This window comes from Micromonas pusilla, assembly GCF_000151265.4.
Source record: "Micromonas pusilla CCMP1545 genomic scaffold MICPUCscaffold_15, whole genome shotgun sequence".
Taxonomy (NCBI): domain Eukaryota; kingdom Viridiplantae; phylum Chlorophyta; class Mamiellophyceae; order Mamiellales; family Mamiellaceae; genus Micromonas; species Micromonas pusilla.
The window spans coordinates 54,543-69,432 of record NW_003315896.1 but is presented as its reverse complement, the minus strand read 5'-3'; the positions used below and the strand labels follow the sequence as shown (position 1 = coordinate 69,432).

General features: G+C 69.5%; 3 protein-coding genes across 3 annotated transcripts; all 3 read right to left on the bottom strand.

Moving 5' to 3' along the window:
- Positions 1 to 2,166: 2,166 nt before the first annotated feature.
- MICPUCDRAFT_6775 (uncharacterized protein) lies at positions 2,167 to 6,927 on the bottom strand (the record flags this gene model as incomplete). Its single annotated transcript, XM_003063519.1, has 2 exons — positions 2,167 to 2,343; positions 6,424 to 6,927. Coding segments are annotated over 2 exons (681 nt in total), but the record flags the coding sequence as incomplete, so codon positions are not given.
- Positions 6,928 to 10,832: 3,905 nt separating this feature from the next.
- Positions 10,833 to 11,780, bottom strand: MICPUCDRAFT_36496 (uncharacterized protein; the record flags this gene model as incomplete). The annotated part of the gene is made up of 2 exons (XM_003063518.1): positions 11,228 to 11,780; positions 10,833 to 11,167 (listed from the first exon to the last, which is right to left on the bottom strand). Exons 1-2 carry the CDS (start codon positions 11,757 to 11,759, stop codon positions 10,833 to 10,835), a joined length of 867 nt encoding a protein of 288 aa, XP_003063564.1. The 5' UTR covers positions 11,760 to 11,780.
- Positions 11,781 to 13,081: 1,301 nt separating this feature from the next.
- Positions 13,082 to 14,848, bottom strand: MICPUCDRAFT_36493 (uncharacterized protein; the record flags this gene model as incomplete). The annotated part of the gene is made up of 3 exons (XM_003063517.1): positions 13,082 to 13,827; positions 13,923 to 14,678; positions 14,812 to 14,848. Coding segments are annotated over 3 exons (1,539 nt in total), but the record flags the coding sequence as incomplete, so codon positions are not given.
- Positions 14,849 to 14,890: the final 42 nt, after the last annotated feature.

Genomic DNA, 14,890 nt, shown 5'->3' with positions numbered 1-14,890 from the left:
CCAGAGCGACGGAGAGGGCGACGCCCCGAACGCACGCCCCGATCGCGGCGCCGCGAGCAGAAAATTTCAACCCCGAGCCGTCCGACGGACCCCCTGCGGTCGCGACCCATCGCGCCGGCGCGTGCGACGCCGCGACCGCCGCGGCGACGGCGCGCACGCTCGCGTTCCCCGCGGGCAGCATCGCGAGCACCGGCCCCCGCCGACGTGACGCTGCCAACGAACGCACGCGAACGGTCTCGCGCTCGGCGTCGGCGTCGGCGTCGCGAACGACCAAGGCGGCGCGAGCGTGAAGTTCGTATCGAACGCCGCGCGTCGCGGCGCCGCCGAGCCGCCCGCGACTTCGTGACGTCATCCCCGCGGGCGTTACAGAGGATGCGATCGAGGGTAACGGTCGAGACACGAGCTCCACGAGTCGCGCCGTGGCGCTGGAACGCCCGCCGCCGCCGCCGCCGCCGCCGTCCCACTCGCAGCCGTGGTCCGTCGCGGCGCCGTCGCCGTCGCCGTCGCCGTCGTCGCCGCCGCCGCCGCAGAAGTACACCCAGCCGGCGTCCCCGTCTCCGTTCCGACCGCCGCCGCCCGGGCTCGCGTACGCACCGACGCTCGCGGGCACTCGGAGACGACGCGAGTTATATGATGACGTCGGAAGAATAGGCGCGGAGAGCTGCATGGCGCCGTCGACGACGACCGCCGTGGACGCGACAACGCCGCACGACCGGGGGACGCGAAATTTCGAAACGCGGGACGCGCCGCCGCCGCCGCCGCCGCCGCCGCCGCCGACGGATGTTTCTTCTCCCCGTATCGCGTGTAACGGTCGGAAGCGAGGGCCGTACTGCAGCCCTACCTCGCGGATGGACGCGTACGCGGCGGCGGCGTCGATCGGGACGGCGTGGCTCGCGCGCCGCGCGTCGAGGCTGATCGCGGTCGGTCGGTAATTCCCGCCGCCGCCGCGCGCAGAAATCGCGGCGCGAGCGGCGGTGGACGACGCGTGCGTCGTCTCGCGTCCTTCCCGGCTCGACCGAAACGTCACGAGACCGCTCGCGAGCCTCACGGTGACGTGGAGTCGACGAACGTTACATCCGCGGAGGAGCAACGGCGCCGGTATCACCGCGCGAAGAAGAAGAAGAAGAAGAGGAACCGTCGACCCCGAGGCGGCGGCGGCGGCTTCCTGAGGGCCATTCCATACGAGCGAACGTCGGGGTGGAGTTCAAAGGCGTCAGAAGCGGAGTTGAAAGGCGTCGAGGGCGGGGATTGAAAGTGAGGTACCCTGGGCGGAGAGAGACGCCGGGGAAAGTCCTTAAGGATCGGCGTTCACCACGCCGACGGGGTCGTATGGGGACCAGTGTGACTCGAACGCACCTGAGACGCGTGCAACATCCCCGCGCCCGGGAACAACGCTTCACCGGCGACGACGTGGTCCTCGAACGCGTTCCCACGCGGTTCGCGGGTCAACGCGCTCGCGTCGAACCTCGCGGCGTCGTTCACTTCGTCGGACATCGCGACCGACGAGAGCGAGAGCGGCGTCGGCGGCGCGATCCACGCGCGACGGCGGTGCGCCGTCGTTGATATCGCTTCGTCGCGCCAAAAGCCCGCCGCGCGATCGCGATCGTTTCGTCTGCGCGTCGTCCCGACGACGACGCGGACGTGCGCGTTCGTGCCCTGGAACGCGAACGCGCTCACGCCGCCGCGGACGACTCCATCGCAGCTGGCGTCGGAGCGCATCGGCAGCGGCGCGGTCGCCCGAGGGGCCGCGACGACGATCCCGCCGCCGCCGCCGCCGCCGCGCACGCACGCGACGACGTGAGGGTTCATCACTCGGAGCGTCCCTCCGAACCCGGCGGTCTTTCCTTCGCTCGCGTTCGCGCACAGGACGACGAGCCCGAGCGCGCCCGCGGCGGGCTCCGCGTGCCCGGTCCACGCCTTGCTGGACTCGAGACGCAGCGGCGGCGGCGGCGACGACGCGGTCACTGGTTCCCGTACGACCGCGTCGGCGCGGTGAACGCCGATCCTTAAGGACTTTTCCCGGCGCGTCTCTCCGCCCATCACCCCTCGCTGGGCGAAGACGGCGACGGCGGCGCCGATTTCGATCGGGTCGCCGAGGGGCGTCCCCGTGCCGTGCATGTGCAGGACGCGCGCGTGGTGATGTATGAGCACGTAGTCGTCGTCCGTCATCGCCGCGCGGATGACCGCTTGTTGGGACGGGCCGTTCGGCGCCGTGAGAGAGCTGCTTCGGCCGTCTTGATTGACCCCGGCGCCGCCGACGACGACGACGGCGTCGCCGGGTCCATCGAACGACGCGTTCGCGCTCGCACTCGCGCTCGTGCCCTTCAGCGATACCGCGCGGCACTCCTCCGCGCGGACGTACCCGTCCGCGCTCGCGTCGAGCGTCTTACACCGCCCCGTGGGCGACAGCATCCCGGCCGCGCGGAAGGTTTCGGTCACGCGCGGGGTCAACGTCACGTTGACGCCGAGGACGACCGCGCCGCACACCGGCAGCGCGGCGACGGCGACGTCATCGAACGCGATCTTCGCCGCGACGAGCGACGACGAGCACGCGGTGTCGATTGCGATCGACGGACCGGTCAGCGCGAACGTGAACGACGCGCGGCCGGGGACGACGCTGCCGAAGCTCGCGGCGGCGGCGAGCGCGGAGGGCGACCACTGACCGTGTACGCCTACTTGCTTCGAGATGTCGTCGTAATCTCTGCTCGCGACGCCGACGTACACGCCCGTGTCGGTGCCATGAAACGCACGTTTTCCACCCGTTTCGTCGTCGTCCGATACGAGGAGGAGCGCGAAGGTGGAGATGGCATCGAGCGCGAGACGCTGTTGAACGTCGACGACGGACGCTTCCGTCAGACTGAGCGCGCACGCGTCGTTGTCGAACGTCTCGGGCGACGCGAGAAACGAACCGAACGCGGCGGGGAGGACGCCGCGGACGCGCGCGGTCTCGACGTCCCACCGATGCGGCGGTATCGTGCGAACGCGCTCGGCGTCGTGGGGACCCGCGCCTCCGGCGGACGAGAACGCGACGACCGCGGCGGCGGCGGCGGCGGCGGCCTCTCTCGCGTTTTCGGGGACGACCGCTCGCGCGGGCGCCGCCGGCGCCGGCGGCGGCGCCAATACGCCCCACACGCGCGTCGCGAGCGCCTCCGCGGTCGGGTAATCGAACAGCGCCGTCGCGGGGAGCGTCACGTTGAACGTTTTGGACACCTCCGCGCGCGCGTCGACGGCGGTGAGCGAGTCCAGCCCCGCGTCCATGAGCGGTTCATCCGCGGAGACGTCCCTGCCAGCGAGCGACGCGACGACGGAACGAACGGCGTCGAGAACGTCCCGGAGGGGGATTCGAACCGCCGCGGCGTTGGTGTTAACATCGTGCCGGTTCATATCTACACGCGGCGCATCCGTAGTAGTCACCAAAAGAGTTCTTCTCTGATCGATCGCACGCGTATTCGCACCGACGTCGTCGTCGTCGAGGATGTCCTCCAAGAACCGCGCGACGTCGGCGCCAGGTCTTCGCGACGCGACGACGGCCCAATCCGTCCTCGACGCGCACGTCACCGCGGCGAAAGTAACGCCATCCCGGCGTCCGTTTTCTAACCCACACATCACGCGCTCGCACGCGTGAACGCCTTCGTGACGGGCCAAGAGTCCGAACCCCGATCGCGCGAGCGACGCGCGGACGGCGGCGGCGTCGACCATGCCGCCGCCGCCGGCGTCGAACGGGCCCCACTGCGTCGACGCCGCGGGTAGCCCTTCGCGCGTCATCGTCGCGCTCGCGGAGTCCAAGGACGCGTTCGCGGCGCTGTACGGAATCTGCCCCGCGCTGCCCACGCAGCTCGCGATGGAGGAGAAGAACACGAGCGCGCGCGCGGGGTTCTGCGTGAGGAAGAAACGGCCGCCGTCGTGGAGTTTTTTTGACGCGACGACAGCTCGCGCGGCGCCCGCGGACGCGTTCGTCGCCGCCGCGTCTCGGAGCACCCCGCCCGCGTGGAGGAGAACCCCGAGCGGAGGATCGCAAAATGCGGACCGCCATCCAATCGCGTCGTGCCACGCGGACGTATCCGCGCGCGTGGACGCGTCCGCGGCGACGACACGTGTCACGCCGGCGCCGCGTGTCGCCGCGACGGCGACGTCGCGTCTCCCGACCCGGGAGAGCAAGGTGACCCTCGAGCAGCCCCAGGCGTCGGTCGCCGCGGCGGCGAAGACGACGCCGAGAGCGCCAGTCCCTCCGGTGACGACGCACGACGATGACGACGACGACGCCGCGGCGTCGAAGGTCGAGGGCGGCGCCGACGACTTCTGATGGGTTCGTACGTGTACGGGTAAACAGTCCGACGCGGGAGCGAGAAGCCGCCGCGCGAGCGTTCGATGCGTTGTAGTTCGTCGTACGGAGAACCAGTCGGAGGCTGGCGCGCGAACCGCGACGCGCGCGCGCCCGTCCAAAGACGAGGCGCGCACGCGCACGCGCGAGCCCAGTTCCGCGTCCATCGCGCGCGCGCCGCCGTCGACGCCAAGCCGCTCGCCGCCGGCGACGGTCACGCCGGAGAGCGACTCGCCGTCGCGGCTCGTCGCGGCGGCGGCGGCGGCGGCTGCGGCGTACACGCACGCGCACGACCGCGCGATCGCGCCGAACGGCGACCTCGACGCGGCGGCGGGACTGTTAGCAATCTCCTCCCGGTTTGAACGACCGCGGTGGCGGCTCGGCGTCGCTTGAGACGCGGGGATCAACACGGTGAGCTCGGGGGCGTCGATCGCGTTCGCGGCGACGACGGCGGTTTCATCAGAATCAAAAGAACGCGCCGCCCGCCGCCGCATCGGTTTCGCGCGCACTCCCCGGACGACGACGCCGTTCGTCGCGACCCCGTGCTGGCTCGTGTACCCGCGCGAGCCGTGATCTATCACCGCGCTCGAGGCGAAGGACGACGACGACGCGTGTTGTACGGGTAAACAGTCAGACGACGCGGCCGTCGCGAGAAACGCGTCGACGGCGGTCGGGACGTTTAGCCCCCGCGGCGGCGACGTCCCGCCGCGCGGCGTCCACGCGGCGGATACGGATTGGAACGCGTTATCTAGCTCAGCGGGCGACACCGCCGAGGTGTAATCGTCGTCGTTGTCGTCGGACGACGCGCGCGCGAGCGACGCGAGGAGAGTCGTCGCCTCCTCGAGGAACGACGCGCGGCGCCCGAAGACGGTTCGCGCCGGTGGGCCTGGACCCGCCGCCGCCGTCGTCGTCGTCGCCGTCGTCGTCGTCGCCGTCGTCGGGAAAGCCGCGACCGCGGTCGTCGACGCCTTCACGCGCGTTCCCGTTCCCGTTCCCGTTCCCGCGTCGCACTCGACCGCGCCCGTCGTTCGATCGACGCGCACGCGCACGTGAGCGTCGTCGGGAGCGCGGAGGTCCAAGGGAGAAGCGATGACGACGCGCGTCGCCGCCGCCGCCGCCGCCGTCGACTCGACCGACGAAATAGAAAACGCGACGGCCGCGCGTATCAACTCCAAGAACCCGGCGCAGGGCATCAAGCTCCGTCCGTTCACGGCGTGATCGCGCAGGCTCGACGCGCGCGGCGCGTTCGCGATCGAGCCCACGTGAAAGCGCGCGAAGCCACCGCCGCCGTCGGCGGACGCTCGCACGATGAGCGGGTGCGGCGCGGGCGCGAGCCAGAAACGGCGTTCCGCGCGCGTCGTCGCGACGCGCGACCACATTCGTAACGCTCCGTCAACATCCGTTATACCTTCAAGATTATTCTTCGCCACGAGCGCGTGCGCATTCGTGCCCTGAAACGCGAACGCGCTCGCGCCCGCGAGCGCGTCGCGGCCGAGGAACGACGCCGACGCGGCGCGTTGCCGCGTCGCCGCCGCGGATCGCTCGCGGCGTTTCTTCGCAGCCTCGAGGACGCCGGCGACGTGGGGGTTCACCCATCGCAGGTGCGGGTTCACGTCGTTCGACGCGCCGATCAAACTGGTCGTGATCGCGGCGAGGAGCCCGATCAACCCCGCGGGAGATTCCGCGTGCGCGACGGACGCTTTCGTCGCCCCGAGAAGCAAGTCGTCGGCGGCGGCGACGACGCGGTCGGGGTCGTCGTCGTCGGCGGCGACGGCGACGGCGGCTCCGATTTCGATCGGGTCGCCGAGGGGCGTTCCGGTGCCGTGCGTCTGCAGCGTCGCGAGTCGCCGCCGCCGCGGCGCGGTGCCGGTCGCGCTCTCCGCGGCGTCGGCCTCGCGCCTAGCCGCGCGCATGACCGCGCGCTGCGACGGGCCGTTCGGCGCCGTGAGGGAACCGCTCCTCCCGTCTTGGTTCACCCCCGAGCCGACGACGACGACGACGACGACGACGGCGGCGGCGGCGGCGGCGGGGTGCGACGATTCGTTTCCTCCCCCGGGGTGTGACGATTCGCATCCTCCTCCACAGTCGAGCGCGAGCACGACGCAGGCTTCGCCGCGGACGTACCCGTCCGCGCTCGCGTCCAAGGATTTGCACCGCCCGTCCGGGGCGAGCATGCCCGCGGCGTGGAACATCGCGGTCGTGGAGCGGTGCAGCAAAAAGTTCACTCCGGCGACGACTTGTAGTTGTCGTCGCCGCGCGTCGCCGCGGTCGTCCTCGCGACGATCGATCGCCGCGCGCGCGGCGTGCGTCGCGACGAGTCCGGACGAGCACGCGGTGTCGATCGCGATCGCAGGGCCTCGCGTGTTTAAAGTAAACGCACATCGACCCGCGGTGACGGAAAGAAACGCGCTTCCGGTCGCCGCCGTCGCCGACGGCGTCGCGTCCGCGTCCGACGCGAGCTTGCCGTAATCCGTCGTCGCCGCGCCGACGTACACGCCGACCAGGGGTTCTTCGGTAGACCGTTGTGGGGTTTCTAATTTCGCGTCCGAGAGCGCGCGCGAGGTCCACGTCAACAGCCGGCGCTGCTGCGGATCCATCGCGTGCGCTTCCGAGGGGTTGACGCCAAACGCATCCGCGTCGAATCGCGCGACGCGCGAGACGAAGCCGCCGAATCGAGGCGCGACCGATCCAGACGCGGCCTCGCCGCCGCCGTTCCAGTCGTCCATCTCCAGGTCCCACCGCGACAGCGGGAGGACGCGCACCGCGTCCGAAGGCGGCGCGGAGGCGCTCGCGTAGGCGCTCGCGGAGGGCCGTTCTATACGAGCGAATGTCGGGGTGGAGTTGAAAGACGTCAGTCAGAGTTGAAAGGCGTCGAGGGCGGGGATTGAAAGCGTGGGATGGGCGGAGAGATGCGACGGGCAAAGTCCTTAAGGATCGGCGTTCACCACGCCGACGCGGTCGTATGGGGACCAGTGTATAGAACGCACCTGAGACGTCCCCGGCGGCGGTTTCGCCGCCGACGGCGACGACGACCGAAGCGCCGCCGCTCCCGCGAAGAAATCTTCGATTCGACGACGCGGCGCCCCCGTTTGACGACTCGCGACCGACGTCTTCGTTCGACGCGATCGCGACCACCGCGCGCGTGACCGGCAACGCGGCGACGATGAACGCCACGAGCGCGCGCGGCGTCGGGTAATCGAACACGAGCGTCGACGGAAGCGCGTCGCCGCCGCCGCCGGGGAGCCCGCGGATCCCGTCCCCGAGCGCGGCGGCGAGCTCCGCGGTGGACAGCGAGTCGATCCCGGCGTCCACGAGAGGCGCGTCATCGTCGTCGAGAGGCTTCCCGAGGACCGCGCGTATGGCGTCGTGGACGATCGCGCGGGCGGTGACGCGCGGGTCGTCGGTCGTGGGAGTCCCTCCTGTAACGGTCGACGTCTTCTGTGCGTTTACCGACGCCGCGTCGGAGACCGCGGACCGAACCGGCGGCGGCGGCGCCGCGTCGCCGCCGACTTCGGAGAGAAACGACGACGCGGACGCGCGCGCGTGACGCGCTTTGTACCGCTCCCAGTCGAACGGACACGCCGCGATCGTCGTCGAAGCTGCTGACGTGTTCCAATCATCATCAGATACGCCCACGTCATCCACTCGAAGCGCCTCGGCGATCGCGCGGAGACCGTCCCGCCGCGTCAACAGCCCGAGTCCCGCGCGTCGCGCGCGCTCGGAGAGATTGCTATCCGCCGCCATGCCGCTCTCCGCCCACGCGCCAAACTGCACGGACTTCGACGCGACGCCCGCGTTCGCGTGCGCGAGCGCCTTGGCGTCCAGCATCGCGTTCGCGGCGGCGTATCCGAACTGCCCGGCGTTGCCCACGAGCGCGGTGACGCTCGAGAAGGCGACGGTGGACGAGATGGGGACCTGAGGGCCGTTCCATACAAAAATAGTTCATCGATCAGTTGAAAAGAGATGCGATCAAGTGAGTGTTGAAACCGAGCTAAGTTGTTATGGGTGAAAAACTTTTGTATAAAACGCACCTGAAGCGCGCGGTCGAAGAGTATCCTCGCCGCGACCGTTTTCGGCGCGCACACGACGCGCACCTTCCCGGACGTCTGGTTCGCCACGGCGGCGTCCTGAAGCACGCCGCTGATGTTGAAAACGGTCAACCCGCGGGCGTTAGTATATCCCCCTCCTATTTCGTGAAGAATGTCGAGCGCGGCGCGGGCTTCCTCGGACGCTGACGCGTCCGATCGAACGGCGACGAAGAGCGCGCGCGTCGTCGCCAAAGCGCCGGGTTTTGACCCCGGAAGCGGCGTCGACGCCTGGCGACCGCTTCGACCGGTCATCACCGCGACGTCGCCGCCCTCGCGAAGGAACCAGCGCGTCACGACGACGCCGAGCGCGCCGAGGCCGCCCGCGGCGAACGCGGCGCCGCCGACGGCGGGTCCCGGAGGGCGACGAAAAGCCGCCGCGACCGCCGAAAATCCGCCGCGACCGCCGCCGCCGCCGTCGCGGAGCACCGCGCGTCCGATCACGCGCTCGAGGAGGGTGACAGCGGACGACGACGACGCTTCTCCCGCGGACGCCGGGACCCGCGGGAGCAGCCGCGCGACGTGCGCCGCGCCGGCGCCGCGCGTCGTGCGCGTCAACGCGTCTGCAATTCGATCGCTCTCGCGCCTCCGCGCTGTCCAAGCCTTCGCCGCCGCCTTCGCCTTCGCCGCCGCCGGCGGCGCCGCGTCGACGGCGTCCACCGTGCCCATAACCTCTAACCCGTACGCCCGCGCGGCGCCCCAGACGCCCGCGCTGTCGCTCGCGTCGCTCGCGGAGGATGGCGCGACGTTCGCGGTCGGCCGGTGCGCGCCGATCGTGCGGAGCAGTGCGGAGGAGGACGGCGCGCGCGAAGACGCGAGGAATGCCGCGAGCGCGGTCGACGCCGTTCGCTCCGCCGTAACCGCCGCGCGTCGCGGTCGCGGTCGCGTCGCCGAGACGATGCGTTTCGAAACCGTTTCGGGACCCGCGGCGGCGAGACAAGACGGCGTCGCGCGCCAGCGCGTCTCGTACAAAACCGTTTCGACCGTTTCGACCGCGAACCGTCGTGACGGTTCGAGTCCCGGAGTCGCGGGATCGACGGCGCGCGGCCGAGTCAGGCGAAGTCCGCCGAGCGTCGCGCGGCCGCCGACGACGTGGTCGTTGATCGCCTCTCTCGCGGTCGCGTCGCCCTCTCTCGCGACGCACGACGCGAACCGTCGTCGCGAATGATGACGCGAATCGTCGTCGTCGCGAATGCAAAACGCTCCAACCGCCGAGGGGATGCGCGCGGCGCGAGTCCCCGTCGAGACGCTGCCCTCGGCGAGGTGAATCCCCGCGTCTAGCATCGCGGGATCGACGCCGAAGCTTCCCGCCTGCGACGCGTGCGCGCACGTCAGCGACGCGAACGCGCGCGGTCGAGAAGATGGGGCCGGCGTCGACGGCGAGAAGAGTACAACTAAAGCGTCGGCGGCGTCCGCGCGCGATGGACGCCGCCGCGGCGCGATGCAGAGGAGGCCGCCGTCGGCGTGAAGGCTGACGCGTCTTCGAAGTCGCGCGTCGGCGTCGTTTTCGAAGGACCGGGACCGGGCCGACGACTCCACCCGCACGCGATCGTCTCTCACGGTGACGCGCATCGTCGTCGTCGCCGCGGCGTCGTCGCGCGCCGGCAGCACGAGCGGCGACGGCACCGCGACGAAGCGAACGCCCGGGGTGCCGCCGCGCGCGTCCGCCGCGTCGGACGCGGTCGGTCGGTTCGTATACGACCGGTCCGCGGCGGCGACGGCGGTTTCGAGAAACGCCGCCGCGGGACACAACGGCTTGCCGTGCACGACGTGATCCCATAACGTAACGGTCGACGTACGAGCGTTACACCCTCCGAGGATAACATCGAATACAGCAGCGACGCAGACGACGTCAGAGAGTATCACAGCGGCGGCGTCGACCCACGCGTGCGGCGACGGCATCGACCAGTGCTTCCCTCGGTCGAGGAACGCGGTCGCGGCGCCGCCGCCGATCACTCGAGCGCCGCGCATGACCTCGAGCAGCGCGTGCGCGTTCGTCCCTTGAAACGCGAACGCGCTCACGGACGCGAGCGTTCGCCGCCGCCTTTCGACTTCCGCGCTGGCCGCCATGGGAAGCCGCGCGGCGTGCCGACCCCGCGATCGATGCTCGAGCGCGGCGCGGACGTGCGGGTTCGGCCATCGCAAATGCGTCAACGGCGGCGCTCTTGAAAGTCGGGGTGGAGTTGAAAGGCGTCAGATGGAGTTGAAAGGCAACGCGGGCGGGGATTGAAAGCGAGGGGTGGGCGGGGAGATGCGCCGGGAAAAGTCCTTAAGGATCGGCGTTCACCACGCTAACGGGGTCGTATGGGGACCAGTGTGATATAGAACGCACCTGGTCTTCAAGAGCGTCGCGCGAAGGGCGAGGACGCCGACGACCCCGGCCGCGGGCTCCGCGTGCCCGACCGACGCTTTCGCCGCGGCGTACGTCACGATCGACGCGGACGCGGACGCGGTCGACGGCGTCGATCCCGATGAAAGCCGCGGTTTGAAAGGGGTTTGAAAGGGCTTGAAAGGGGTTTGAAAGGGGTCGGAGGAGGACAACGCGGCGGCGGCGGCGCCGACTTCGATCGGATCCCCGAGCGCGCGGTCCCCGTGCCGTGCATCTCTAAAACGGTCACATCCGATGCGTTACCTTCCGCGGACGCGAGGGCGAGTCGAATCGCGGTCGTCTGCGCCGGGCCGTTCGGCGCCGTGAGCCCGCTGCTGCGTCCGTCCTGGTTCGCGGACGCGCCGGAGACGGCGAGGAAAGACGGCGCGCGCCCTCGACCACACTGGTCCCCATACGACCGCGTCGGCGTGGTGAACGCCGATCCTGAAGGACTTGGACTTTGCCCGACGACGTGAAGCACCCCGCACGCCTCCGCGCGGACGTACCCGTCCGCGGTCGAATCCAAAGTCTTGCAGCGGCCGTCTGGGGCGAGCATGCGCGCGGCGGCGCACGCGAGGGACCATGTCGCGTCGATCGTGAGATTCACGCCGCCGACGACGCATCCGCGCGATTTCGTCGTCGTCGTCGCCGCGCGTTCGAAGCCGCGACCGCACACGTACTCCCGCGCGTGACCGATCGCGACTAAGGATGACGAGCACGCGGTGTCGATGACGATGGCGGGTCCGCCGAACCCTAGCGTAAACGCCACGCGGCCGGCGGTTACGGACAGATGCGCGCCCGTCGCGTAGTACGGCCCCGGGGACGCGTCCGCGAGCGACACCCTCGGGTACTCGACTTGCGACAGACCGATCATCGTCGCCCAATCTTCGCGTCTCGGATACGAACCGTCGCGGATAACGCACGCCGTTTCGAATACCGATAAAGACACGCACGCGGTGAGCACGAGGCGCTGCTGCGGGTCCATCGCGGCCGCTTCCGGTGCGCCGACGGAGGCGATCTCGTGATCGAACGACGCGGGGGAACGCGCGAACCCGCCGAAACGGGGCGCCGGGTCTTTCGAACACGAACCGTCGTGACGGTTCAAGTCCCAGCGTGCCAGCGGCGCGAGCGAGACCGCGTCGAGGCCGCCGCGGGTAGTGCACGACGACGCGTCGACGAGGGCGTCGCCGCCGGGGGGAAGCACGCCGTCGACGGCGGTCACCGCCGCGGTGGCGGCGGACTCGGACTGAGGGCCATTCCATACAAAAAAAGTTCACCGGTCAGTTGAAAGGAGACGCGATCAAATGTTGAAACCGGGCGATGGGTGAAAATCGTTTGTATAGAACGCACCTCAGATGCGGACGCGCGCGACGACGTCATTTCCGCTCGCGCCGCCGCCGCCGCCCTCGCCGCGTCGTCGTCCTCTTCTTCGCCGACGACCGCCATCGCGCTGATCGCGAACGCGACGAGCGCGCCGATCGTGGGATGATCGAACGCGAGCGTGCTCGGCAGGTGCTCTCGCGCGCGGGGGGGTGCCAGGTCGCGCGGGCGATCGGCAAAAGTCCTTAAGGATCGGCGTTCACCACGCGAACGCGGTCGTATGGGAACCAGTGCGAGCGCGTCGTCGAGGAGGTCGCGCAGCCGCACCGCCGCGGAGGACGTCAGCCCGCGTTGCATCAACGGCGCGTCGTCTTCGGGGACGTCCGCGGCGCGCGGGAGCTCTAGAACCTCTCGCACCGCGTCGTGCACGGCCGTCGTCGCGAACGCGCGCACGGCGGCGGCGCTGTGAGAAGTCGCGTTTGCGCCGTGTTCTTCTTCTTCTTCGCTCGCCGTCGCCGCGGCTTCCATGTGCGCCGCGATTGCGTCGACGGTCGGGTAATCGAACACCAACGTCGCGGGAAGCGTCACGTTGAACGCGGTCTCTAACGCCGCGTGCACGGCGACCGCGCCGTTGGACGCGAGCCCGGCTTGCATCAGAGGTTGGTCGTTCGCGAGGTCGGGGACGTTCGCGGCGTCGACGACGGCGGCGCGGACGGCGGCGACGAAATCGACGGCGGTCGGTCGCGGCGGCGGCGGCGGCGGCGGCGGCGAGGGTGGACGCTCACACGGCGGCCCGAGTCGCCGCTCGTCTCGACGGCTCGCTCGCGAGACGCGGACGACGCCGCGCGGCGTCAGCATGGTGTCGGAGAAAGTTTCGGACATGATGTCGGAAAACGTGTCCGACAGTCCGTCGCCGACGCGCACGGCGACGTCGACCGCGCGCTCGGCGTCCTCCGACGTCGTCCACGCCAGCACGCTCGCGGCCGCGACCTGCGCTTCATCGCGAGCGTCGATCAGCGAAACCACGACGCGCACGTCCCTCGAAACCGATCCCGCCGCCGCCGCGGTCAGCATCGAAAGGAGCGATCGCGACGGCGACGGCGACCACAGGAAGAGCGTCCTAGTAGCGTCGGGATTGGACGCGAGTATTTCGTCGACGACTTCCGCGGCGAACGCGGGGTCCTCAGCCTCCGCGGAGTCGTCGTCCAGAATTAACGCCCACGACGACGCGCCGTCGTGCGCGCGATCGATGATCAGCGGCTCAGGTTCGAAAACCTCCGGCTCGATCGCGCGGGTAAACTGCCGCGTGAACGCGCGCCGCGTCGCTGATGACGCGTTCGTCGTCGTCCCGTCGACGCCGACGCTCGCGGGCGCGGAGGCCGTGCGCGTCACGAGCGTGCCCCCGATGCACTGCTCTCGGAGCTTCCGCTTCAAAATTTTACCGCTCGCGTTCGTGGGGAGCTCGTGGACGACCTTGACGCTCGCGGGGACTTTATACCCGCTGAGGGTGCGGCGGCAGTGCGCGAGAATGTCCCCTTTGGGATCCCTCGGACGCGCGTCATCGTTCACGTCGCCGTCGCCGTCGCCGTCGCCGCCGGGCTCCCGCGCCGCAGGTCGCAGCGTGACGACCGCGTTGACGATTTCACCCATGACCGGGTGCGGCGTGCCGAAGACCGCCGCCTGCGCGACGGACGGGTGCGCGTGCAGCGCGCTCTCGACCTCCGCGGTGTACACTGCGGTCGTCGTCGGAGAGACGCGGGTACGGTCAGCGTACGGTCAGCGGACGGGACGGAAAAAATGAAATGGAAAAAAAAGAATCGCGCCGTACCGTTTTCGCCGCCGCAGAGGATCATATCCTTCGCCCTGTCCACGAGCGTGATGTACCCGTCCTCGCGAACGACCGCGAGATCACCGGTGTTGAACCACCCGTGTTCATCGAAAGAATCGTCATCGCGACGGTCGCGGTTCCAGTATCCATGGAACGACGTCGAGCCGCGAACCCAGACTTCGCCGATTTCTTCCCCGGCGTTTACCACCGGGAATCTCGTCTTCGGGTTCAGAACTTTGACGTCCATGAGCGCGAACGGGCGGCCGCTCGTGCATATCGTCTTTAACTGCGTCTGCACGTCGTTGTCGTGTCGGAAACTGTCGGACAAGATCGACATGGATATTTTCCCGCAACACTCGGTCATCCCGTACGAGATGAAAAACTCGCAGCCGAAAATTGCAATCGCCCTCGTCACCGCCGCCGGCGCGAGCGGACACCCGCCGCACGACACCACGCGTAACGTACTCAGGTCGTGCGTTTTCAGTAACGGATTATGACACATGATCGCGATCATCGTAGAACCGACGTTCGTCACGGTGATCCCCTCGCGTTCGATCAAGCGAATGACGGCGCCGGCTTCAAACGTCGGGACGATGACGTGCCTACCCCCGACGAGGGTCATCGAGTATATCGCGAACGCGTCGACGAGGTGGAACATCGGCGCGACGTGCGCCCAGACATCGTCACCGTGGAGTTTCATCTCCGCGCACGCCGCGATCGCGTGCGCGCCGACGATCTCGTGCGTTAACATGACGCCTACGGGGAGCGGGGAAGGGAGGGAGCGGGGGATGAGGGGGGGGGACGGCGCGAACGCGATTCAGCTTCTTCGGGCGGGAAAGTGTGAGAGAACGAAACGAAACGAAACGGCTATTGAGGTAGCGTTACGTACCTTTCGGATTACCAGTCGTGCCGCTGGTGTAATACATGTGCGCGTTCTGCCCCGCGGTCTCCCTTTCGTCGTCGTCGGT